The sequence below is a fragment of the Puma concolor genome, chromosome D4 (genome assembly GCF_028749965.1).
Source record: "Puma concolor isolate L17-30 chromosome D4, mPumCon1.1.hap2, whole genome shotgun sequence".
Lineage (NCBI taxonomy): Eukaryota > Metazoa > Chordata > Mammalia > Carnivora > Felidae > Puma > Puma concolor.
In genome coordinates, this window is record NC_141679.1 from 7,709,628 (window position 1) to 7,733,484 (window position 23,857).

At 44.6% G+C, this 23,857-nt stretch overlaps 1 protein-coding gene across 5 annotated transcripts in view; it reads left to right on the top strand.

The window, feature by feature from the left end:
• The window catches only part of GLIS3 (GLIS family zinc finger 3), a 504,180-nt gene that overhangs the window by 396,606 nt on the left and 83,717 nt on the right, over window positions 1–23,857 (top strand). For 4 of the 5 annotated variants that reach the window (XM_086684912.1, XM_086684913.1, XM_086684909.1 and 1 more), the window contains 3 exons: window positions 5,069–5,230; window positions 8,880–9,005; window positions 9,306–9,416. In XM_086684912.1, coding sequence (XP_086541038.1) covers window positions 5,069–5,230; window positions 8,880–9,005; window positions 9,306–9,416 — 399 coding nt within the window. The remainder of the gene's footprint in view (window positions 1–5,068; window positions 5,231–8,879; window positions 9,006–9,305; window positions 9,417–23,857) is intronic. The other variant, XM_025931570.2, reaches the window with a different exon arrangement.

The window sequence follows — 23,857 nt, forward strand, 5'->3', positions numbered from 1 at the left end:
CACTAATGGGATTAATTGGTTTTGACTGATGAAATTGTAAAAGCATATACCTCCAAGGGTCATAAACACTGCGCCTTAATTGAAATCAAATGTATATTTTAGAAAACCTTGCCAGCATCCTAGACTCCTCTCTTTTTGGATTTTGTTGACATTAGTGATGGTATAGAAATCTGATCAGGAAAGGTTTGCTGTTATTACGGCTTTGAATATGAACTGGGCTTCTTAGTACTTTAAGTAGCTGATTAGGGGAGGGAGTAATATTCGACTTGATTATTGGTTACACATATGGAATAAATCCTATTTTAATGGTGTCTAATGAGCCTTTCATTTTCAAAACCTTACACAAAAGCCTCTAATAGAAAGGGAAAGTAATATTTCAAAGGTCATCTTAATACCACTTAATGTCAACAATCTGTAATCAAGCCAATATATATGGATGGTGATTACAGTCCAGTTGTGATCCTTTAAATATGAAATAATCTCCTAAATTAGCAAAGTGGCGTAAGCTCAGGTTCTCTGGGTTTGAGGCAATTTATACTTTTTAATTAAAGTTTGTTACTTGAAAACGGCCTCAGAGTTAGAGATTTTTCTCAGAGTGAGGCTTCGCGCAATGCAGTATTTCCAAAACCCACGAGATTTAAAGATCTGTCACTGCCAGTTTCTTGCATTGTTCTTCCACGCTCTGTAAAGTCACCGAAATGTGCAAATGGGAAACGATGCTTTCTCTCAACGGGGGGATAATGCAAGGGCTGCTAGAAACCAGAAAGTTGCGCTGGTCAGGAGGCTACTGAGGGAACCCGTAGGCAATAACCTCTTTCAGAACCAGGTATCTGCCTGGCAGCAGATTCAAGAGTCAGGAATTTTAAAGAATCTCTAGTACGAGACCGGCATTCTGAAATTTTGCGCCATTTGCCGGGTGACTAGAGAGAACCGGCCTTCCCTCCACAACAGAGATGTTTCCAGGCCAGGGCCATTGCTGGTTCGCAGAGCTCTCGGCCCCAGTGAGAAGTGGGTGAATCCTGCAAGACGGTTGACTTCTGTCAGGAGATTTGAAGCAAATCGACGGTGGTTAAGATGTGAATGGCATTCATGGGTAGGATAGAACGTCAGAATCTCCTGGAGGGCTTATCGACACTCAGGTGGCTGCCCCCCACCCAGCCGGGGGTTCTATTCTGTATGTCTGGGTGGGGCTGGGAATTCCGGGATTTCTGGCAGACTCTCAAGGCCTTGGGATGCTGCTGGCTCCTGCAGCGCCTCTCTGAGAATCCCTGCTCAAGGTTCATCAGTATGTAAGTGGCTGCTTCCTTCTTCCCAGGAGTGAAGTTTGAGTTTCATTCATATTCCTCCTCCCAGTGCCTAACACATAGTACCCTGCTCAGAGGGCTTGCCCAGTGTTTGCTGGGGGCAAAGAAAGAAGGTTATTTACCTGTCATTAACTAGCATATATCAGACCCCTGCCCCACCCCCACTCCCTCCCTCCCACATTACCATCCTGTATTTGTCTTTCTTTTGCTTCCTGTGTTTCCTCCTTCTGCTAACCCCCTTGGATTCTCAGAGTTTGTTTTTCTCTTTTTCCATGCTGCCTTGAACCACAGGGAACCTCGGGCTTGGTGGTCTGGTTCTACCAGCCCTCCAGCCAGTCTGGAAAGGAGAGGACCTGAGAGTAGTCTGTTGGTCAAGTCTAGTGTAAGGCTTGCTTGGTGACAGTGACCCAAGCATGCAGGTGACACTTTGGACCTTAGGTCTCAGGATGGACGTTGTACTTTAGGAAACCTGATAGGAAAGCACTTGGCTACCCAAGGAAACAGTCTTTTTGTGGTCCTTGCTTTCCTAGGTGTAGATGTTCATTCACAATGTGAAACTCATTAAAGATTTAGAAAACATGAAAAAAACCCAAAAAGGAATAACAACATAATAATAAGGAAAAAGGCATCCATTTGCCCAGACACCCAAAGCATCCAGTTTTGGAGTATTCCGTAACAGTCTTTTATAGTTGTATCTAAATGTTAGTTTATTTTTAATGCATTTGCATTTAACTGAATTTATAAATCTAGGGGTAAAATTGCCCTGAGGGAAAGGAAATTCTTGTGTTGAATTACAGGGTTATTCCCATAATGAGTGATAATCATTCATTACAAAATGGTTTGCTTTCAAGTCTCATCCAGACACCATTAGACAAACGAACAGCACCTCCTTCCTCTTCTGGAGAATTATTGGTGTGGCAGGTTCAATCAGGTGTTCAATCATCAGGCCAACCGGCCGTGATGCGTTGGGTGCTAGGCCCCCCAAGGAGGCACTTGTCGATCTCTCGGAGCCTGACTCTACTGGTTTGGGGTTCATGGTTTCGGGTGAACTTTTTCAGCAGGAACGGGTGGGTGGTGTATATTATGAGCCCCTGAGTCCAAGAAGTTGCCCTTCTCTTGCCTTTCTTCATACAAGTCAGTAGGGTCAAACCCCTTCACTGTTAATCTTTTCCCCTAAAAATACTCTAATGCTAGTGCAGGTACCACAGACACTGTTACCTTCCAGCCTTTCTTGCTGCCAAGGAGACATCTGAGACCAGCTGGATTTTCAGGGTTTTGTAGATAATCTTGTGGTTGTCATTTGCGGTCTAGGCGCTCATAGTTTCTTCCGTCTTTGCTCTTTAAACATGGTCAGGATGTTCTGAGATGCAGGTCACTCTTCACTCATTTCCTCCGAATGCCACAAGCCGCTTAGTCTTTGGTCACTGCCCCCGTTAATAGTAATAATAGCATATTGGTTGATTTTAACTGGACATTTTACTGGACATTTAACAGGAGAGAGCGTGGAAACACCAGTCTGACATCCAGTTTATGTGCCATCAGGTGGACGGTTTGATTTAGTTCTAGGACGTGTTTGAGATCCCCCTAATCACTCTGCAGTAGATCGGGGAGGGGGGAGTGTCTTGTTTGGTGCTTGGAGAAACCTCATTCACCTGTTCTAAAGGGGTTCTCCAACCCCCATGTTGGTGCCTCGACAACGTAGCCTTCTCTCTGACCAGTATCTGGGACGACTGGACCACAGGGTGGAGGCTGGGGCCTCCCTGGGTCTGGGTCTGCACCCTGGAGCTGGTCCTGGAACAGCATCTCTCCTACAAAAGAGCCTTGCTAGGAACTAGACTACAGGCTTGAGGGGTCCAAGACCACAAGCTCATCTCAGACCCCAGTAGGGCCCACCGGCTGACTCCCACGTCAGATCGGCTGAGCTCCAGCACATTGCTCCGAGTTGTCATTTGGAGAGAACCTTAAAAACAGAGGTTTGGTCGGGAGAGGCCTCTTAGCCATGAATTGGGGGGTCAACATTGAGCCCCTTTACTCTCAGATTTGAGACCCACTCGAAAACCTGCAGAGATAAGCCACTTAACTCCTCTGTCTGTCCCAAGCAGCGTATCATCATATGCCTTTCACTCTGTTCAAAAAGCAGTGGCTTCATCAGCAAATCCTCTTCTGTTCAGGCTAAATTTATTTTTATGTGAAATCGAAATCAGGAAAACACCAAAATTATTTTAAGCAAAATATCAAAATTGAAATAAACCAACATATGTCTGTGAAACATGTATAACTCTCAATCAAGCGTAAGTGCAACTTTCATAAATTTCTTAAAATACTCCAGCACGCAAAATGTGGACGACTTCAATAGATGGAGTTATGACATGTGTGATTATCCTTTCTCCTCAGTTCATCCTTCACTTAAAGATGAAACCTCAGATAGCCAGAGCCTGGCCAGCCCTGGGTCATCCCTTCCTAAACAATGTACCCCGCGCTCCATCATCTCTCACGATAAGTGAGAGAACCGAGGAATTTTAGAAAATGTCTTCTGGTAAGGTTAATGAATACCTGCTGGTTTTGAATGGAAACCCTCTTAAAGTTACCTTCTTTACTCCTATTCTGTCCTTCCCCCCATCGTCCCATGTTCCTCTCCAAGAAATGAGGTTTCTGGATCGCTTGAAACCTACTAGGCTTTGTTCTGTTACCTTTTCCATATTTCTACGTTTCCTTTGCAGCGGGGACTCAAATGGGATTCAGATTGTCAAAGCGGCATCAGCATTCTAGGGCTTGGCAGTGAAGAGCGAGTCCGAGGGGGTGTGCCCACCTCACACTTATGCTTCGTTTACAGGCTTTCTCTTACACGTTCTCTTTACTAGATGGCCACTTCAGGACTGGACTCACTGTGAGCCTCTTACACAGCAGCTGTTACTTTACCCACAGAAGACATGAAATAAATAGTACCATCAATAAATATTATTGACAAGCCAGTAAAGCATTTCTTGAAATCCTCAGCCCTTCACTTTCAATTCCTCTCTTCATGAACTAGGTAACAACATTTCTTAGAAAAACAAAAACAAGCAAAACGATCACTCTTTGGAAAACGTTCCCAGCACTGAAATGAATTGTGTTCCAGTTCTGCTTTTAAAAGCATGCTAAAAAGACTCCATCTCATTAGGCTTGGCGTCACAGTGGACGTTAACGGAGTCATTCTTTGGGGGGAGTCGAAAAACTCCTTAAGATTGTTCGTAGAGCTACGATCGTAACGATTCCACGGAAACAGGCCATTTTCATCTTGGACTGTGGGATCTGCTGCTCACCTTTATTCTCATACATCACTTTGATTTTTTGTTGTCGTTGTTAGTTTATTAGTTGTCAGAAGTTTCTTCCTTCCTGGTTCCTTCCATTTAGACCAATTTGGAAATGGAAAAGTGTGTTAATTTTTTCATAAATCTTTAAGACACGCATTACTGTATTTTTATTAACTGAGCCAGATGGTTCACAGCAAATTTTCTCTGACATAAGTAATCACAGAAATCAGGTTGGGACCCAGATCTGGTGTGGAAAGTGGCATGTATATTAGTGGAAAAATGCAGTTCACATAAATATGTGGATATTTATAGAATATTTGTTACTGTTTGGATTTCATTTTATTTTATTATTTTTGTGTTTTGGTTTCGGCTAAATACACACTAAGGACCTGTTTTTTTTTTTTTTTCTTTCCTGTCCCCCCAGACCCAAACAGTCCTTCTCAACAGCTGAAACTTGTTTTCTCTTCGCAGTTTGAAGGTTGCAAGAAGGCCTTTTCAAGGCTTGAGAATCTCAAGATTCACTTGCGGAGCCACACAGGCGAGAAGCCCTATTTGTGCCAGCACCCGGGCTGTGAGAAGGCGTTCAGTAACTCCAGTGACCGTGCCAAGCACCAGAGGACACATCTGGACACTGTAAGGACAGCATGGGCTTTCCAGCTGCCAGCCCCGAGCCCTGAGCCCCGGTGTGAGGAAGGGCCCACGTGATAGTGGGACAGGAAGGTGTTTGCTTTATGGTCTGCAGGTTATAGGGACAATGCCAAGGGCAGCAGTGGAACCTTGGTAAAGGTCCAGAAGGGGCCCCGCCTGGCTCTTTCCTCATTTTTCTGTAGTCACAGGTTACCCTAAATATTACAACCGCCTGAGACAGAGCTGTGTGTATGAAATAAAGGCATTTCAGGGGCTGTCGCGTAACAGGTTTTAGTACAGAGAATGACTGCTGGGGATTGGACGTCATCATAAGTATTTAAATATCGGGCTGCTGAAGTAGATCATATATACTGTTGCTGGAGAGGAAGCATTGTGGTTTTTGGGTTTTTGTTATTGTTGTTGTTTTGTTTTTTTACCCTGGTTCTTTTCTTTTTGCCATAAGAACTTTGAGGCTGGCATGGAGACTGAGGGACTCTGGCCTTTTGCTTTAGAGAAGCCACCTGGCATTTTCACCTTCAGGCGATCTGCAAAGAATCCGCACATCTTTCCCCAGGGTTAAGTTTCCCCGTGCCGCTGTTGTGTTAACAGCCACAGATCCACTGGCATAACTCCTGTGAGAACGACTGATTGCCATTATTACACCTTAACTCTCTCAGTGCCGTAACATTTTGCTCGTTCTCTGAGGCTCTTTTATTTTCTCAGTTCTGTTGATGGTCCTCCTTGGCATTTCTCAAGTTTCGATGCCATTTTCCTTACACGGGGCCAGGTAGACTCCGTGCAGTTTCGCTTCACTCAACAAAGCCATCAGGACGGATGTCTCGTACACATGCCAGAGCTCTTATCCCACGTGCTTGCAAATAATATATTCATGGCAGTACTTTTTCAGTGTTAACATTCTGATGTCTATTATTAAACTACACCAGAATTTGAATTTTGAGAAGATACTGTTATTTCTACACACCTTCTCATACATATTTAAGATGCTTCTGATGTTACAGTTGACATATTTATTAAATTTTATATTAGTCTCTATTAGTCATATTGATAGAAGTCATTTTAGCTATATGTCACATAACCTTTCTAAACAGCATTATCTCCTAAGATACATAAATGTGAGGGTTTGCCTGGTAAGTAGCCGAAATATAATTAGAGCAATACGGACACAGCATAGCCCCCTCCTGCTCTAGCTGGATTGAATCCCGTGATCTTAGGACCACCAGAGTGGAATGTTAAGTGAATAAATTTGGTGAATAGCAGGATTCTTAAAGGTAGAAGTAGGGGGAAAAAAGAATAAATTATGTTAAAATGCCCTATTTTGTAAGTCTAAAATGGCCTTGGTAGAATCTAATAAATTTTCCAATTTGTCATTAAACTTTATCATGGGAGAAAGAGCGTTCACAAGACAAGATTGTCTTGAGAAATTGCCTCCACTCTAGCTAGTTATCTGTAGTTTGTAAGAACTATTGTAAGCCTGAGTGTTACGGCTCTACAATACCCTTCTTTACCTGGAGCTAATTTTAGCTAATCAGACTATGAGCATTTTCTAAAATCATTTTGGAATTCAAAAAAAAAAAAAAAATCACGTTTTAAAACTTTTGAGGAAAGCTACCACAGATAATAATTTCATGATTCAGTTCAATGCAGTAGCTTTTAAAACCCAGCCATTTTTATTTTTTTTTAACTACCTCTCTATTAAATCTTTTAAAACCATCGTTCCTCCTTTTAAGATGCAAACCTACCTCCTGTTTAAATTTTTATTGCGTTAAAGGAATTGTTAAGCTCTTTTTAAATCGTGCAGAAATTAAGCATTTGTTTTAAAAAGCAAACTGTAGCTGCTTGAAGAATGTATTATTTAAATTTAGGCCCCCATTTCCTTTCATTAACCACTCCTTATGCTAATGCTGTCAGAATTTTGGATAAAGTATCTTTTCTTCAACTCAGGGGATTCTTACAGGAAAATGATTTTTCCCAAGTTCAAAATTCTAACCCTGAAAAGTTTTATTAACTTATTTCCCTATTAGCATCTTACTGTCTAAACAGGGGAAGTGATTTTACAGTGCACATGGAAAATATAGTTTAATAAAGTATAGCATGCCATTTAAAGCTGGGGTAACCTGAGATCAAATTACCAGTACACCACTTGGACCCTCCCCTGACATTGCTATTTTGGCACACTGATCCCAGGTGGCTAACAGCAGGGGAGAGAGTGAAGGCCAGCTGGGAGGGATGGTGAGATGTTTCAAGAACATCCCAAACTCAAATACAAAGTGACATTACCCATTCCTTTTCTTTTCAACGCAGATATTAGTGACCATCGTAATAATAATAGGGTTGGTTTATATAATGTGTTAATGTTCCCAAAGTTGTTTTTTTTTTGTTTCTTTGTTTTTTGTTTTTTTTTTTTTTTGAACATGCCACATCTCCTCTAGTGCCCAGAATGCAAGTGTATGTGGTCACAACATGACCGCTCATAGAGATAGCAGCTGGTTGTTGCCCTAAAGCCAGGGCCGGGTGGGGAAGGCTATGGCAAGACCGCTGTGCGAACCCAGAAGAGATTCCCAGGTGAAAGAAAACTTTTGTTTGCCCGAGGGAAACTCGTTGACTAGTGACTTCAGCCCATGTTGGCTCGCCGTTGGCAAAACCTGAGATACGGAGAGCCTGGTGCCTCCAATGTTCATTGTTAGCATTCTTACATGTGACGCAGGACCCAGCATACCATGAAACCGTTCAGACCTGTTGGGTGATTCAGTCAATCAGTCACTCAAGGAACAGAGACATCAAACCGAATTCAAATTGGGAGTGTCCAACTAAATTATATATTCATGACTTTACGTTGTGCTTGCAATCAAAAAGGGCAGAAACAAAAAAGTGAAGCATAAATACAGCTTCCAGCGGGGCAAGAATCCACGTAGATGTTGGTTCCCAAAATGACAAACATCCACATGAAAACAGGAGCAAACTGGAAATAATAATTTTTAAAAATCTGAATTTTTTTTTTTCTTTTTGGTCATTGGAAGAGCAGGTTCCTAGAGCAAGAATCCTATTTTAGGGGCAGGGTTTCACTTCTCCTGCTTACGTTTCCAATCACGAGGGCACAACTCCAATTAACGTCACCCACTGAGAGGTACAAAGTGACTCTACGCTGTGACTTACATAGTTTACCTTGCGACTTCTTCTTTTAGTTCTTTGAGTAAACAGTTTCGCTTTATTTCGTAACATAAAAGCCAATACTCTCAAACCCTTGCTATGAATTCTGTTGTCACAGTAGGCATAGGTGCTAAAATTTGAACTGATGTATGGCGTGCTCCCATTCATTCATTCCTCATAATTGTATACCCGTCACCAGGGGTGCAAAAATTAAAAAGATTCTGGACTCAGCCTTAGGCTCTGTACCTCACATCTCAGGAGCCTGGGGGCGTTGCAGGTGGCCAAAACTTGTGGTCTCATTACACTCAGCCAAGAGCTTACGCGTGTAACCCAGCTGAGCACCGGGCCTCCCCTATACCTGTCATACCTATAATAAGATTAATGTTTCTCTGGCTGAGTTTGCATGTGTCTGTTGTTTGAAACCTATGGTCTCTCGCTCACTTTCCACTAACACTCCCTTTTAATTCTCTCCTTCTCTCTGAATCAGGTTTCCTCTGAAACATTCCCAGTCCTTTCTGGACTTTTCTGCAGCTTCTTTATACCCGAACTCTTAGAGAATGTGTGTTTCCTAGTTTCTGACAATACCAGAGGTTGTTTTCAGGGGAACAGAACTGTAAGTATGACTAGAGATGCTTACTAATGATTCCCACATCCAGAAATGCCACAAGACGTTTTGCGGGGAGAGCACACCCCTAAACGCTGCCTCCTCGTTTCTTGAAAGTTGACTCTCCCCTTTGCCTTGATGCAAACTTACTGGGCTTTCTAATTAAAACCCACAAGTATTACCCAGCATTTCATGTCAGTCAGTTGGTAACAGTTCATGCTCTGAAGTCAGTAGTCTTGAGTAAATCTTCCCTGGTCACCTCTATGATTTAACTACAGCTGTTTTGTTTTTTTTTTCTTTCTCATTTAGAAACCTTATGCTTGTCAAATTCCAGGATGCTCCAAACGCTACACAGACCCAAGCTCCCTCAGAAAGCACGTGAAGGCACATTCTTCCAAAGATCAACAAGCGAGAAAAAAGGTAACTTCGAAAGAGAATGGATCTAGCCAGGAAAGGCACATTTAAGTTACTCTTGGCAGTACTGGAACTTGTGCAGGGCCCTGGAATTCTTCGACTTCTCAAGGTAGTTTCATGCATTAGACTCTCTGAGGGGGACATCTTCCCCGAAGTAACAGCAGTGCTGTGGTCTGCATAGCTCGTATGACCAGATAGGAATTTCTGGGGGAGGGCCTGTATGATAAGAATCAGAGGAAATTAGTAAAAGTCACCTAAACCGGAGAGTAACAAAAGGCTTTTATGGAGATTAAGTCCAAATAGCTAAAGAAAATTGAATTGGGAAAAAGAGCACAACAGAAACCCTTTCTGGAGGTAAGTGCTTTTTCCTAAAATATCAACTGGTCAAAACCCTGTTAGTTCTGATGGAGAAGGTAGGTGTATCTCCAGGATGATTAAGTGCAGAATATCCCTCCCTTTAAGCTTAGAAAAAGACACGTTTCTTACTAGGTGCTGTGTATGGAAATCTGAGAGAGGAACTGAACCTAAAATGACTTTGATATCGGTGAGGAATTAATGTGGCTTTTAGCGCACATAGAAATCATAGAGTTTTGGATTTGGGAGAAATGTTAAAGATCAACCAGCCAACCTGTCTGACTCTGACTGACTGACTCTCTCTCTCTCTCTCCCCACCCCACCCTCTCTTTCTCTCTCCCTCTCTCTCGTGATCTCGTAAGATCTCCAGCAAGTGGTTGGCCCCATGGTGACAAGGAGTTTAGCAGCTTTCGAGGTCCCAATAACTGAGTTTCTAACTTTTTGGACCAATAAGCAACTTCTGACCATGGCAGAAAACCACACTGAGCTGACCTTAGCTTTATGAGTGTCTCATTTGTGTTGAGATGGTACCTGATTCATGTAAGGGCCCTTCGTAACAAATTTAAGGGAAGTCTTAAGATTCACAATACTTCAAGTCCCCATGATGTGATTGAACCCCATGACCCTGGTGTTCAGGTCACTGTGGCTTCTAGTTAACTAGAATCGTGCATTCTTTCCTGGTTTATAGGGATTTAATGCTTTTATGTTGGGAAATGCTGTGTAGTCTTTTTTTACTTGAGGTTTTTCTTCTTGAGAGGTGTTAGCACAGTGCCAGTTGAAGGCTCATATATGGAAAGAATTTGACCTCTTCCCTGCGAATTAGAAAAATGCCCAGTTGGAAGGATTTGATAGATGCTCTTAATTGTATGTAAACCCACTCTTGTAAGTCAGTTGTTAAATCATTTCTTTTTTCTGTAAGTCTCTTCTATTGGAATACAGTAAACTGATAACAGATGACCATTAAACCCACACTGAAGATATTCCTGTACCGTAGAAGAGTAAGGAACTGCTAAGTGAATTAATAATCTAAAGCTCTAAGGAGGACACTTAATATTTGAACAACACCAACGTTGCATACTGTGTTGCGGGACCACGGTCTAACGGCTTTTGCCATTATCTCCGTGTGTATCTTGTGAACTTGAACTGATAAGTTGTCTTTGTTTAAAAAACAAAAAACAGGGGCGGTTGGGTGGCTCAGTCGGTTAAGCATCCCAACTTCAGCTCAGGTCGTGATCTCCATGAGCTCGCAGTTCATGAGTTCGAGCCCTCCATCGGGCTCTATGCTGACAGCTCATGGCCTGGAGCCTGCTTTGGTTTCTGTGTCTCCTTCTTTCTCTAACCCTCCCCTGCTTGTGCACGCACTCTCCCTCTCTCTCTCCCTCGCTTGCTCGCTCTCTCTCCATCAAAAATAAACAAACATATAAAAAATTCAAAAAAACAAAAACCTTCTTGAGAGTTTTTTCTCCTAAATCTGACCATCCACCTCCCACGTTGTCTGAAATGTGTGGGGTTTTACCATACTAGGAAATCTATCCTAAGACTGGAGAGCACCTTCACCTTCACAGAGAGTAACACCTGCCATGGACATGAGGGAATATAAGTGCCGCATCCAGACAAATAAGCATCACGTTGTGTAGTCAACTTAAGAAGGTCACCTAGGTTGACAGTAGGTATGGAAACATAATGAGATATTTTCAGGGATCATTAATTAATTGGTTTCTATTGTTCAGACGTGGTCTGTCTCAGCCTCTATATAAAGGAAGACTTAGTTTGGAGTGTGTGAAAGATTCTTGAAGCACCAATTTGAAAACGAAAACTGGACCTGAGGCTACAAAATAGAAATTGATGGGCAATTTGTGCAGACACCCTTCAGCAGTGAGGCTGGGTAGCCAGGGTGTACTTTCAAGGAGCTGTGCAATAGCCTAATATCAAATACTGCATTATGCTCTTAATTTTGTCTTCTTTAAAGTGAGGTACTCTGTGCTCATTTAGCTTTTAATGTGCACCTTGTTTCCTGCAAATGGCTGAACTGATGTGGCTGCCTTTCATTGCCCAGACCTTAGTGACCTGTCTTTTTTAATCCAAAGATTCTTAAAATCTGTTCCGAATCAGTGACAAATTAATCTGTGGAAATTAAAATGATGAAAGTCGCCCCGTCCGATAAAAAGAGGAAATGCCACCCCCGGGAGAAGCATTGTGAATAAACCTGAAAGCAGCCAATCCACACTTTCAGACCTCGTGGGGTAAACTGGTCTGTGATATTTACATGGTGTACAACATTGTTACTAGACCTTGGAGAGATTCTAATTGCTAACTCACATCAGTGCTTGGTATTTGAAATATTTCCTGGCAGCAATAATAAACTAAAAAAAAAAAAAAAAAAGTAAGAAACAATAAACCTTTTAAGGCAGAATTAAGATTATTTACGACTTTAATTAAAAATTGAAAACTGGCATCATTTCAAAAAAGCCTTTACAAAAATGTGAATTCATCAAAAATAACCATAAAAATTCCAAGGTGATAAAGGCACAGTGGAGTAATGATCCCAGCCCTGGGGAATTGTTTTGTTGAAAAGAATAAAACCCTTTTCTGTCACACCCTGCTAGTCATGGACTCGTTTAATATACCCTGCCTGCCTGCTTTCCTCTAATCCTCTTTTTAACCTCCCCCTAGACACTAAATGACATTATTTGGGTCTTAACGTTGCCGGCTTTATGAGGCCCTGCTCTGAAATTCGGGCCAGTGAGAAGGCTCCCCGAGCCCGAAGACAGACGCTCATCATACGGCAGAGACCTCACGACCCTGGCCGTGGGCATATGACCCTTCCCCACACCTGTTGGATCCTACTGAAAACCAGGAACCTGAAATCTTAGCTAAATATTATTCAAGCTACGAAGAGAAAAAAGGAGAAGGGCGGGGGAAGCTCTTCGGCAAAGGAATTGGGATAATTTGGCTCATGGCATGCAGAAAATAACTTTTCTCATTGCCTAACGTGTGCACACCCACTCACTCCATCAGGGGAGAGCTGACTTCTTCCGCGGAATGCGCCTTCCCGATCGCGAGTCCATTAAATAGAGGGCTCCGCGAATAAGCGAGTAGCGAGACATTCCACTCCCCAGCGATGGTCTCCAGCGAGAATAGAACTTAGCCTGCAGAGCAAAAGGCAGAATCTGTCCTTCAGTTCTGCCCGATAATGAGTGGCAGAAGAAGAGAAAACCAAGGCAGCTTGAAACTTTCTTCAAGGCTGTGAGCTTTATCAGAATTTTTCATTCGTACCCTGGTAGTGGCATAAGTGGCGGGGGTGGGGGGGGCGGTCTCCCTTCGCCTCTGGCTTGTCCTCGAAGCGGACTTCTTAAAGAGAACGCAAAAGAATGGGGGGCCAGAAGTCAGAGATGGCACGAATGTGCCGTCCATTTCACAGCTCCCGGAAGACTGTTAACATTCACCTCCGGCCCACCCTGGTTGATGACTTTCAGTTTTGCAACTTGGGCGCAGTCTGTTATAAACCCAGCACAGCATCTGAAATGCGGACGAACCCCACGTGCGCTCGTGTTTCCTTCTTGAGAGGTCAGCTCTTACAATAGCTCTCTGGCTAAGACAGAGCAGCTTAGGGATACCTCTCTCTTCCGGGAGATGGAATCTGTTCAGAGCCGTCCCCCACCCCCAACACACACACATGGAGACTCAAACCTATAAATGATTCCACGGAGTGCCACAAAGCTCACCTTGCTGTGTGCGGTTGTTGGAATCTTAAAAAGCTGTGTGAAAAAATCCATTTCCCCTACATGGAGGCCCATATTACAGTTGCTGGTGTTACCGGTATGGGTGTTGTTTTCCGTACATCTGCCTGGCACAGGGCGTGCACAGTGGGCCACACAGAGCCTTCCAGGTTGTGACTCTCCTTTTTCTTTTTCGTTTTTTCTCCCTCCCTTCCTCCCTCCCTCCCTGTCTTCTCTCCCTCTCTTCTCTCCTTTCCCCTCTCCCTCCTTCCTTCCTTCCTTTTTTTCTTTCTTTCTTTCTTTCTTTCTTTCTTTCTTTCTTTCTTTCTCTCTCTCTCTCTCTCTTTCTTTCTTTCTTTCTTTCTTTTCTTTCTTTATTTCTTTTTCTTCCTTCCTTCCTTCCTTCCTTCCTTCCTTCTCAGGAATAAATGAAAAGTCCCTCTGACCCTCAATGGAATGTCAGTAGTAGGCGCCTGTCATGGACACGTGATTTCAAGATGTGCTAACCTGTTTTCCTTTCATGTGATAAATCACATTGGAAATCGTATTGGAAGAGTCATGATGCTTTGTTCACGTTAAAAGGGCACTAAAATGGTTATTTTTCTAAGTGAGTCATTTACCCACTTCCATACTTTAATGGCTGTTGGTGTTGCTTGTATCTGCCCTGAGAACGATGATGGCACCTGCTACCCTGCCCGACTGTCCTGATGCCTCTGTTGAGGGTAACCGATTTTGAGAAGGCCCCTGGTTTGGCTTTGGTAAGGCAAACAATTGTGGCCCAAAGTAGCGGTGTTAATTAATTGAATGTAAATGATAGAAATAAGTCCTCTTAAATTTAAGCTCATACTCAAAGCAGCTGATCGGAAGTTGAAGCCAGTTGTGCAGAGGCTTCTGTCTTAGTGAGGCCCAGTGGTCCCAGCCACGCTTTTGAGAGCATTGGTCTACCACCAGGTTCTGGAGCCCTTGAGAAGGAGTTGAGAATCCGTGTCGGGTGTGGGAAGTGGAATGGCGGGGTCACTTGTCCATAAAGTAAGCAGTTTGTGAGAAAAAGCTTCTCTTTCTTTCTGGAGAGATCAGGAAAAGCTGCCTTCAGCCTTGTAAATACAGAAAATTCCAGCGTCTCTGGGCCTAGAGGCCCAGGGTCTTTCTGTAGCTCTTAAAGCAGTGTTGCCCTAAGTGGGTTCTTTGAAACACATGCCACAGGATGTTATCAGATACTACTTTTTTAAAAAAAATTTTTAAATGTTTCTATTTATTTTTGAGACAGAAGGAGACAGAGCATGAGCAGGGGAGGGGCAGAGAGAGAGGGAGACACAGATTCCGAAGCAGGCTCCAGGCCCCGAGCTGTCAGCACAGAGCCTGACGCGGGGCTTAAACTCAACGGAGTGTGAGATCATGACCTGAGCTGAAGTCGGACGCTCAACCGACTGAGCCACCCAGGCGCCCCTATCAGATACTACTTTTAAAAAGTTTGTTGTTGTCCTGGGAAATGCAGAGCTAAATAATATTCAAGGCTTTCTTCTCACAAGAATTCTCAGAGCCTGGGTTATCTGATACTGTGGAGGAAACGGAACATTAAGCCCTGCTCAAAATCACTTGGCCAACAAAACCGTCTTTATCCTCTAGAGCATGTCCTCAAAACACTCTTCCAGTAAATTATTTGAGAAATAATCTCACGCGATTTCATTTCTTTCATCTAGCAAATATTTCTTAGGCACCTGCTGTGTGCCAGGCACTGGGTTAGACCCACACGTCCCAGCGTATACAAGACAGACTCATATCTTCTGTCTTCATAGAGCCACACTGTCTTGATGAAACCCAACAATGATAAGAAGGTCAACAGAAAGGGGCGCCTGGGTGGCGCAGTCGGTTAAGCGTCCGACTTCAGCCAGGTCACGATCTCGCGGTCCGTGAGTTCGAGCCCCGCGTCGGGCTCTGGGCTGATGGCTCAGAGCCTGGAGCCTGTTTCAGATTCTGTGTCTCCCTCTCTCTCTTCCCCTCCCCTGTTCATGCTCTGTCTCTCTCTGTCCCAAAAATAAATAAACGTTGAAAAAAAAATTAAAAAAAAAAAAAAAAAGAAGGTCAACAGAAAATAAGTAATGCAAACGCAGGCAAGGAAACAGGGTGGGAGTTGATACGGAGATGACAAAGAAGGACCTACTCAGGTGTAATGCTTGGGTGCACATTTCAGTAGTCATTTTAGAAACGAGAATAAAGGCGCTAGCTGCAATGTTTTAAAAAGCACTGCTTAGGTCAAAATAACTCCACCTTCTCGGGCACCTTGACTGGCTCAGCAGGTAGAGCGTGCAGCCCTTGATCAGGGGGTCATGAGCTCAAACCCCATGTCGGCCAGGGGGCCTACTTAAAAAAAAATACTGTACCTTTCCGCTTGAACTTCTTTTAAAAGAACCTGGTACCAGGAAGGGCACAGCAGTAGGTGTCAGGATTACCTTAGGTTGTTATAATTGCACTTTTCTGCAGCCTGTCCTTAATCACAGTGACATTAGAGGGACTGGGTGCCAGACCATGAAATGCATAGCCTTCCTCTCCCACCTAAGAATATGACTCGGGAGGTCAGCATCAGTGACTCACTGGGCGGGGCCCACAGGCAGCACAGGTGCAGCTCTGAGGATTTAGAAACAAGTAAGACCTGAACTTGCCCTCCCGAAGATGACATCCTGACCAGAGACACAGGGACTCCTGTGCTTTCAGTACCCTAGGAGAACGGCTGGGATGACGTCACACAGAGAGTGGTTCTGGAACATGGTATCTTGAGAGCTCCTTTGCAAAGGCTAGAGATTCTTAAGGAGTGAAGTCTTAGGTTCTATTGTTTGAAAGCCAAGAGGAGCCCTGTGGGTTTTTAAATTTTTTTTCAATGTTTATTTATTTTTGAGAGAGAGAGAGAGAGACAGAGTGTGAGCGGGGGAGAGGCAGAGAGAGAGGGAGACACAGAATCGGAAGCGGGCTGCAGGCCCCGAGCCATCAGCACAGAGCCCGACGCGGGGCTCGAACTCACGAATGGCGAGATCATGACCTGAGCTGAAGCCAGACGCTTAACCGACTGAGCCACCCATGCGCCCCCCCCCCCCCACCGTGGGTTGGTTTTTAGATTGTCCTTGATGACTTCAGTCTACTTTGTCATACCTGGCAAAGTGGTTTTATTTCTGTCCCCCCCTGAAAATTGTTACTTGTGACCAAAAATGGGGGTGTTCGGCACAGCTCTGGCCAACCGTGTAAGGAATGAGGACCCTCTGGTGGGCGTTTTAATAACCAGTTTGGGCTGTACAGTGCCTAGCACAGCTACCTTATGGAAATAGTTCCTAGGTAATTGCTTTTTTGATTGATTGACAGAAGCCTTCTAAGCTTCTCATTCCCTTTCCCTTATTAGATTGTGTGAATTCTCGATGAAAATGGTTTTGGAATAAAAAGCATTTAGCTCAGACTCCTCTGCCTTAATAGATGTCCTCAAATATCATGACACAGCTCCCCACAGCTCTTCTGGGGCTTTGTTCTTCGTCTCGGTTCTTAAAGTACTCACATCCCCCGAGGAATTACTGCTCCCTCCACCAGTTCCCTCGTCTTCCCCTTTCGTTGGAGCTTTGCCTTTGACATCCATGGGCAACGTGTTCCCATTCGTTTGTCTCTGGGTTCTCTGAGCCGTGGAGGTTTATTTTCGGGGTGACTTCACACAAGGGCTTGGATAAGCCTGATGTAGAAACTTGTCGCGGTGGGTCCCGGGCCGGTGGCCGTGTCTTCAGAGTCGTGTTTGGGTTGGATGCCAGGAGGCAGGGGCTCCTTTTAAGCAGCGCCATGACTTGCCTCCTGACTTAGCTTACGTGACACGCCCCTAGTTTTTCCATTTCCCATCTTCCAGCTAGCTTGAAAGGCAAATGCAGGGCCTCCAAGATGAAAGGAGAGCTGCTTCAACAGAAGGCATTGTTCTGTCACAGACCTGCAGTCCAGGATAGTGTAAATACCCACACAAGAGTCCTCACCAATACGTTCCTTCCTGAGCACTGAATAATCTTCCAGTGGCTCCGATAGCCAGTCTTTCTGGGTCATGTGGACTCTTGGATGACGGTCCAAGAGAGATCCAAACAAGGGAAAGGCAGCCGAGACCCAAACCAGAGGGAATTAAAAACAGACTTGAACCTGTGGTATTTGGTCCCATTCAGGGGTTATTAACCTGGGCTCCACCAACCATAAGTGGGAGCTCCACGGCCGGATGGATTTCAGGAAACTTACAAAGTCGCAGGACCGATATACTAAATGTTTTCTAGGTAGAGGCTCTAGAGATTTCACGGACTCTCCAAAATTAAGATCCTCTGATGACAAGAAAAATTTTAAGAAATAGACCCCCAAAACCCCATAACATGACAAGGGAGACTCTGGGAGGTGCTGTGTGTGTCCCTTACCTTCTGTTCCCTTGAGTACGGTGATTGCATCATGGGTGTCTACATACATCAAAATCAAACCGTGTTCGTTAAATACGTGCAGGTCTGTGTGTATCACGTACCAGTCTATATAAAAGAAGAAAAGTTTAAAAAGGGGATAAAGACCCTCCGTGCCAACAGAAATGCAGGGCTCCTAGTGACTGTTTCACCTGGCTTTGGTTACAGTACCCAACTAAGGAGAATCTGTGCTCCACATGCCTTGGGGGACTGCCTCCTACTCACCCGACATTTACCACGGATCTGATATTTTGCTAAGTGCCTGGTATAAAAAAAAAAAAAAAAGGTGAGATACACTCCGTTCCCTTGAGGCAATCAGAGATGTCAAAGCCGGATTTTGACAAGGGGTGGGCTGATAGATGGGGAATCGGCATGTGGAGTAGACACAGACGGGAAGCCTTTGCACCAGGCAGAGGGGTGTGCACTTTTACAAGATAGAATGGAGGCCTGGGGAAGGGTTAGCGGGCCGCTGGGATGAAAGTGAGTCAGCGGGAAGTAATGGTGGATCGAATGCCAGGGGCAAGGGGAAGTGAAGAGTCCAGGTGGTACCCGGGTTCCTGGCCCCAGGATCGGATGAGCACTCCGCAGGTGGATTCTTCCTCAGGGAAACCTCAGTTCTGGTCTCAAGGCCTGTCAGGTGATTGGATCAGCTTCACTCAGATTATCCAGGATAATCTCCTTTCCTTAAAAATCAGCTGATTGTAGACACTAGTCACGTCTAAAAAAATACCTTCACGGGGCGCCTGGGTGGCTCGGTCGGTTGAATATCCAACTTCAACTCAGGTCATGATCTCACAGTTCGTGAGTTCGAGCCCCATGTCGGGCTCTGTGCTGACAGCTCCGAGCTTGGAGCCTCTTTCGGATTCTGTGTCTCCCTCTCTCTCCCCATCTCCAACTCATGCTCTGTCTCTCTGTCTCTTGGTCTCTCGGTCTCTCTCTCTCTCTCTCTCTCAAAAATAAATAAATGCCTTCACAGCAATACCTAGATTAGTGTCTTATTGTATTTAACTGGGGACTAGAGGCTAGCCCAGTGGACATAGAAAACTAACCATCACACCCACAAACTAGAATCCTTTATGTTAAAATTTAAAGTTACTGGGGCGCCTGGGTGGCGCAGTCGGTTAAGCGTCCGGCTTCAGCCAGGTCACGATCTCGCAGTCCGTGAGTTCGAGCCCCGCGTCAGGCTCTGGGCGGATGGCTCGGAGCCTGGAGCCTGTTTCCGATTCTGTGTCTCCCTCTCTCTCTGCCCCTCCCCTGTTCATGCTCTGTCTCTCTCTGTCCCAAAAATAAATAAAAACGTTGAAAAAAAAATTTTTAAAAAAAAAAATTAAAGTTACTTTATTTGAAGGTAATATTAACCACATGGAAATGGGTAATGGCGAACCTCGACGTGTAATTTATATTAGTGCAAATTGAATGTTCTCTACGAAAACAGAAGGAAATTAATTATTTGATATACCTGGTCCCGCCCCTTTGTGTTATACACTTGACTGTTCAAAGCAAATATGTTTATGCCAACTAATTTACAGACACTGTGCTAAGAGGAAAAGATTATGATACTTCAAGCAAATAAGCAGATACTTTTAAAAAACATTTTGATTTATATATCCGAGAATTTACAGGATCGTACAAGTTTATCATAATATGCTAACTTTTTTTTTTTTTGTAACGTTTATTTTTGAGAGACAGAGACAGAGCACGAGCGGGGGAGGGGCAGAGAGAGAGAGGGAGACACAGAATCTGGAGCAGCTCCAGGCTCTGAGCTGTCCGCACAGAGCCCGACGTGGGGGCTCGAACCCACCAACTGTGAGATCATGACCTGAGCCGAAGTCATGATGCGACTGAGTCGGGTGCTTCATTGTCTGAGCCACCCAGGTGCCCCAATAATATGCTAACTTTTAAATCAGTCATTATTATCCTAATTTTATGTCATGTAATGCTTGTTAATACAGTGTGTTTATGTCATTAAATGAAATAATGACAGTAACACTTAGCGTGGTGCCCGCCACATTATATGTGCCAAGTAAAGGTTAGACATCACTGTTAGAATTACATCATGTTGTCTGTTAAGAGTTTTCGAGGGGTGCCTGGGTGGCTCAGTCAGTTAAGCGTCCGACCTCCGCTCAGGTCATGGTCTCCTGGTTCGTGAGTTCGAGCCCCGCGTCAGGCTCTGTGCTGACAGCTCGGAGCTTGGGGCCTGTTTCAGATTCTGAGTCTCCCTCTCTCTTTGTCACTTCCCCGCTCTCACGGTCTCTCTGTCTCTCGCTCAAGAATAAATAAACATTAAAAAAATTTTTTTGTAAATAGTTTCCTAAGAGAGAAGACAGGTGATTGTTGCAGTTGTAGGAAGTTGGTTTTCTCTACTCCAGACTCTTCCATTAATGTATTTTTTCCCTCCAAGAGATTTTAGCTGTTTAAAAACCTTCTGTGGGAACTGCCGTGGGCATCAGTGAGAAGACACAAGCACAGGGCTAGCTGCAGCCCTCCACATAGACAGTCCACCCTGGGAGGAGGTAGCTCATGGCCGCAGAGGTGGGAGTTGACCCCAGAGGGGCTGCCGTCCAGAGCAAGACCAGCCTGGCCTCCTGCATTGCTGCCGAGGAAACTGGCTCGTCTGAGTGGTGCCAGAAGGTGCGAGTCAGAAAATAGCACGAATCGTGCAAGGGGAGAGGAGATTTCTCCCTGCCCCCGCTGGCTCCCTTGGATTCCTGCGTGACAAGTCACGGGAGTAGCAGACATTTGAACCCCCGGCTCGGCTCCCCTTGAGGGCCTCCTCGGGTGGAATCCAGTCTCCGTAATTCCCGTGCTTTCCTAGTGACTGGGGAAGTAGCGATAGTAAAGGAAGGATCTCACTGCACCACACTTAATGCCTTGACCTTTCCGAGCCATGGCGTGTACATCATCTCCTTTTATTCCGTCCTTTTAGAGTCAGGATGCTTTTTTTTTTTTTTTTTTTTTTTTTTTGCTCCTTCTGCTGTCTTTAGTTTGTTTCTGAGAAGTGAGAAAGTTTAGAAGCAGAAAGGAAGCCAAGTACGATGCCCAAAGGTGCTGGTTTTCGTACACGCCAAAAGGCTTACAGAAATGTGCGGCAGAGTTAATACGGCCCAATGCAGAGCTGTCCGCTAAGTCTTGACATACTGTTTGCAGTCTTGGCATTCCACGAAACGTCTTGGCAAAAGATGATTCTCCACCACCCCCCACCCCAACCGACAGTCCGGAGCCCTCTTTATAAACGCTCGCAAAGCGTCATGTGACATCTTAAATGCTCACTGTTTCCGCTGTTGGTCGAGTACAGACTAACTCTTGAGTTAACTGTTAAAGGACTAAAGATAGTCATGGCCCCCGTGGGGCGTCTCTTTTAACTGGAATAGAAGGATGTTTTTCCTGAGTGGCTTTTCGGGGTGGGTGCTTGCTACACAGCCCCTCCATGGGGCCAGCTGTGGGCACAGCTGTAGCCCATCAGAGTTACAAGAGTTTTTAAATGTAATCACATCCTCCAGCTTGGGGAATCACATTTAGAAAGTCCCAAAAGATATTCGTAAAGCCTGTTCGTCTGAAGCTTTCTGACAACGAAGGCAATCTCTTTTTGTTGTCGTTGTTATTTAAAAAGTAATACGTCCAAACATTCTTTACATATGTGTATTTTTTTTTAGCTCAAAAACGTCCCTTCCTGGAACACCCACGTGTGAGCTGGTCCCCCTGCCTTTCCAGGATCCTTCTTTTCCATTAACGACCTCACTGATGTATGCAGAGATTCTGCCTTAATATCACTGGTTCCCTGCGATTTTTTTCTTATTACCCAGCTTCTGGGTAATAAGCACATGGATCGCATGCCTCTCTACTCTTTCCGTGTTGTTCACGCCACAGACTCGTGTCAGCTAGGGTCGCCTGAGACCTGCAGTGTCATTTATTGGCTGTTGAGGCAAGCATGGAGGTTGAAAAAGTTGACAAGGGAAGTGATGTTAACAGACCTTATATGCCATGCTCAGATGTTTGAACATAGACTGTGGTCGGATCGAAGATCATTATGGTGGTAACGTGGGGGACGAATTAGGGATTTAGGGTGAAAGGAGACAAGGCAATTAGTTAGGTTGGCATATTTCCATTAATCAATATTCTTTAGATACAGCAGCTCCTCCAATTATGACTGCACCCAGCTGGGCTGTCTTCAGCTCCTGGATTCTCAGTCTTGTCCAAGATGCTATCACGAAGAGACTTTGCTAAATGTCCTGGTGAATTCTGCACTCATTACGTGTGCGGCTTTCACATAATGGCATCTGAAAAGGAAAGGAGGATTCTCTGGTTGTTCTCAATGTCCATTTCCTGGCTCCTACTGACCGTTTTCTTTCTGAACTGCTCACCAACCGATGATTCTTTCTAGAATCTTTCACGCATGATTTCTAAGTGTTGTGGTGACGCGTGGCATTTCTAGGCTCTATCTCTTTTTTTGCCTTGTCGAAATTTGAGGTATGGATTTCTCTTTCTCCATTTTCCGGGCCTGACTCCTGGCACTTTCTCAAAGTGTTACTTTTATAGCCATATTCACAAGTGTTTTTGGCAGTAGGGTTTCCTTGGCCTTAGAACTTTGTATTCCCTGACCAGCTAGGTGAGCTCTCTTGCCTCGTCCTCTCCTGTGCTAGGCTTCACTCCCCTCTCCCACCCTCCTTCCAGCAATTGTTTTTCTAATATTTCCCATTTGGCACCCTCCCCTATGGGAAATAGAAAAGCCAGGTAGTGGTGGGGCGCCTGGGTGGCTCAGTTCATTGAGTGCCCGACTCTAGATTTTGGCTCAGGTCGTGATCCCAGGGTCATGAGATCAAGCTCCACATCAGGCTGTATGAGGAGCCTGATTAATATTCTCTCTCTCCTTCTGTGTCCTCTGCTTTCTCTCTCTCTCTCTCTCTCTCCCTCCCTCCCTCCCTCCCTCCCTCTCAAATAAAAAGAAATTTTTTTAAAGCCAGGTCGTAGCACGTAAATGTTGTCACAATGGCTTAACACTGGTGCATGTCTTCTCCTATTGTGGGGCCCTTCTGTTTTTATTCTTTTTACTCAAAAGTGTATAGGAAAGACCATTGCCGTGAGAAGCATTCCTTACTCAGTATTTGCAAGGACATCCCTGGGCTCTGAAAAGGGAAGGTCAGTGCGGAAGGCACTGGTGAAGAGAGAGCAGAGCACGTCAGACGAGAACCTCTGCATCACAGTAGTGCTCTGGGCTAACCTAGCATACAGGCACTGGCTGAAGGAATTTGGGTAATACTTACCCACCGTGGTCGTTGGATAAATTGTATTTTGAGATGATAGTACAAAGGGCATCCTTGACATTTCCTCATCTGTACATAAGCGAATACAAAAATCAGATTTCATTTCTGTGTACTCAGAGTAGCAATCAAAGGATCTATTCTCCTCCTCCTCCCCCTCCCCCCCTCCTCTTCTCCTCCTCCCTTCTCGTCCCCCTCCTCCTCTCCCTCCTTCCCCCTCCTCCTCCTCCTCCTCCTCCTCCTCTTCTTTTTCTTCTTCTTCTTTAAATAATCTTGTTCTTTTCTATGGAAAAATATGTACAAGTTCCCACAGGCATAAAGGCAGACCTATTAAGGTTCTCTAAATCATGGCATAAAGGAGCAGAGGAAGCTAACCCTTCGTCCCACCTAACGAGCCTCCCATGTCCGCCCCGATTGTGAGCCCCTTCCCCTATCAGGGTATTAGGAGTGAAATGGACCAGGACATTAACACAGTAAAACACTCACAAGCTCAACACTACTTCTAGCTTCTCGACCATCACTGATAGCGAGAGGCGGCACGCTGGTGTTTCAAATATCCAGTAATGACATAAAAGATAGAATTACCCATTTTTATTTTCTCCCCTTAGGAAATAAGAGATAAAAGAAAAGGAAGAGAAATAATAACTCCCAAATACGTGTGTAGC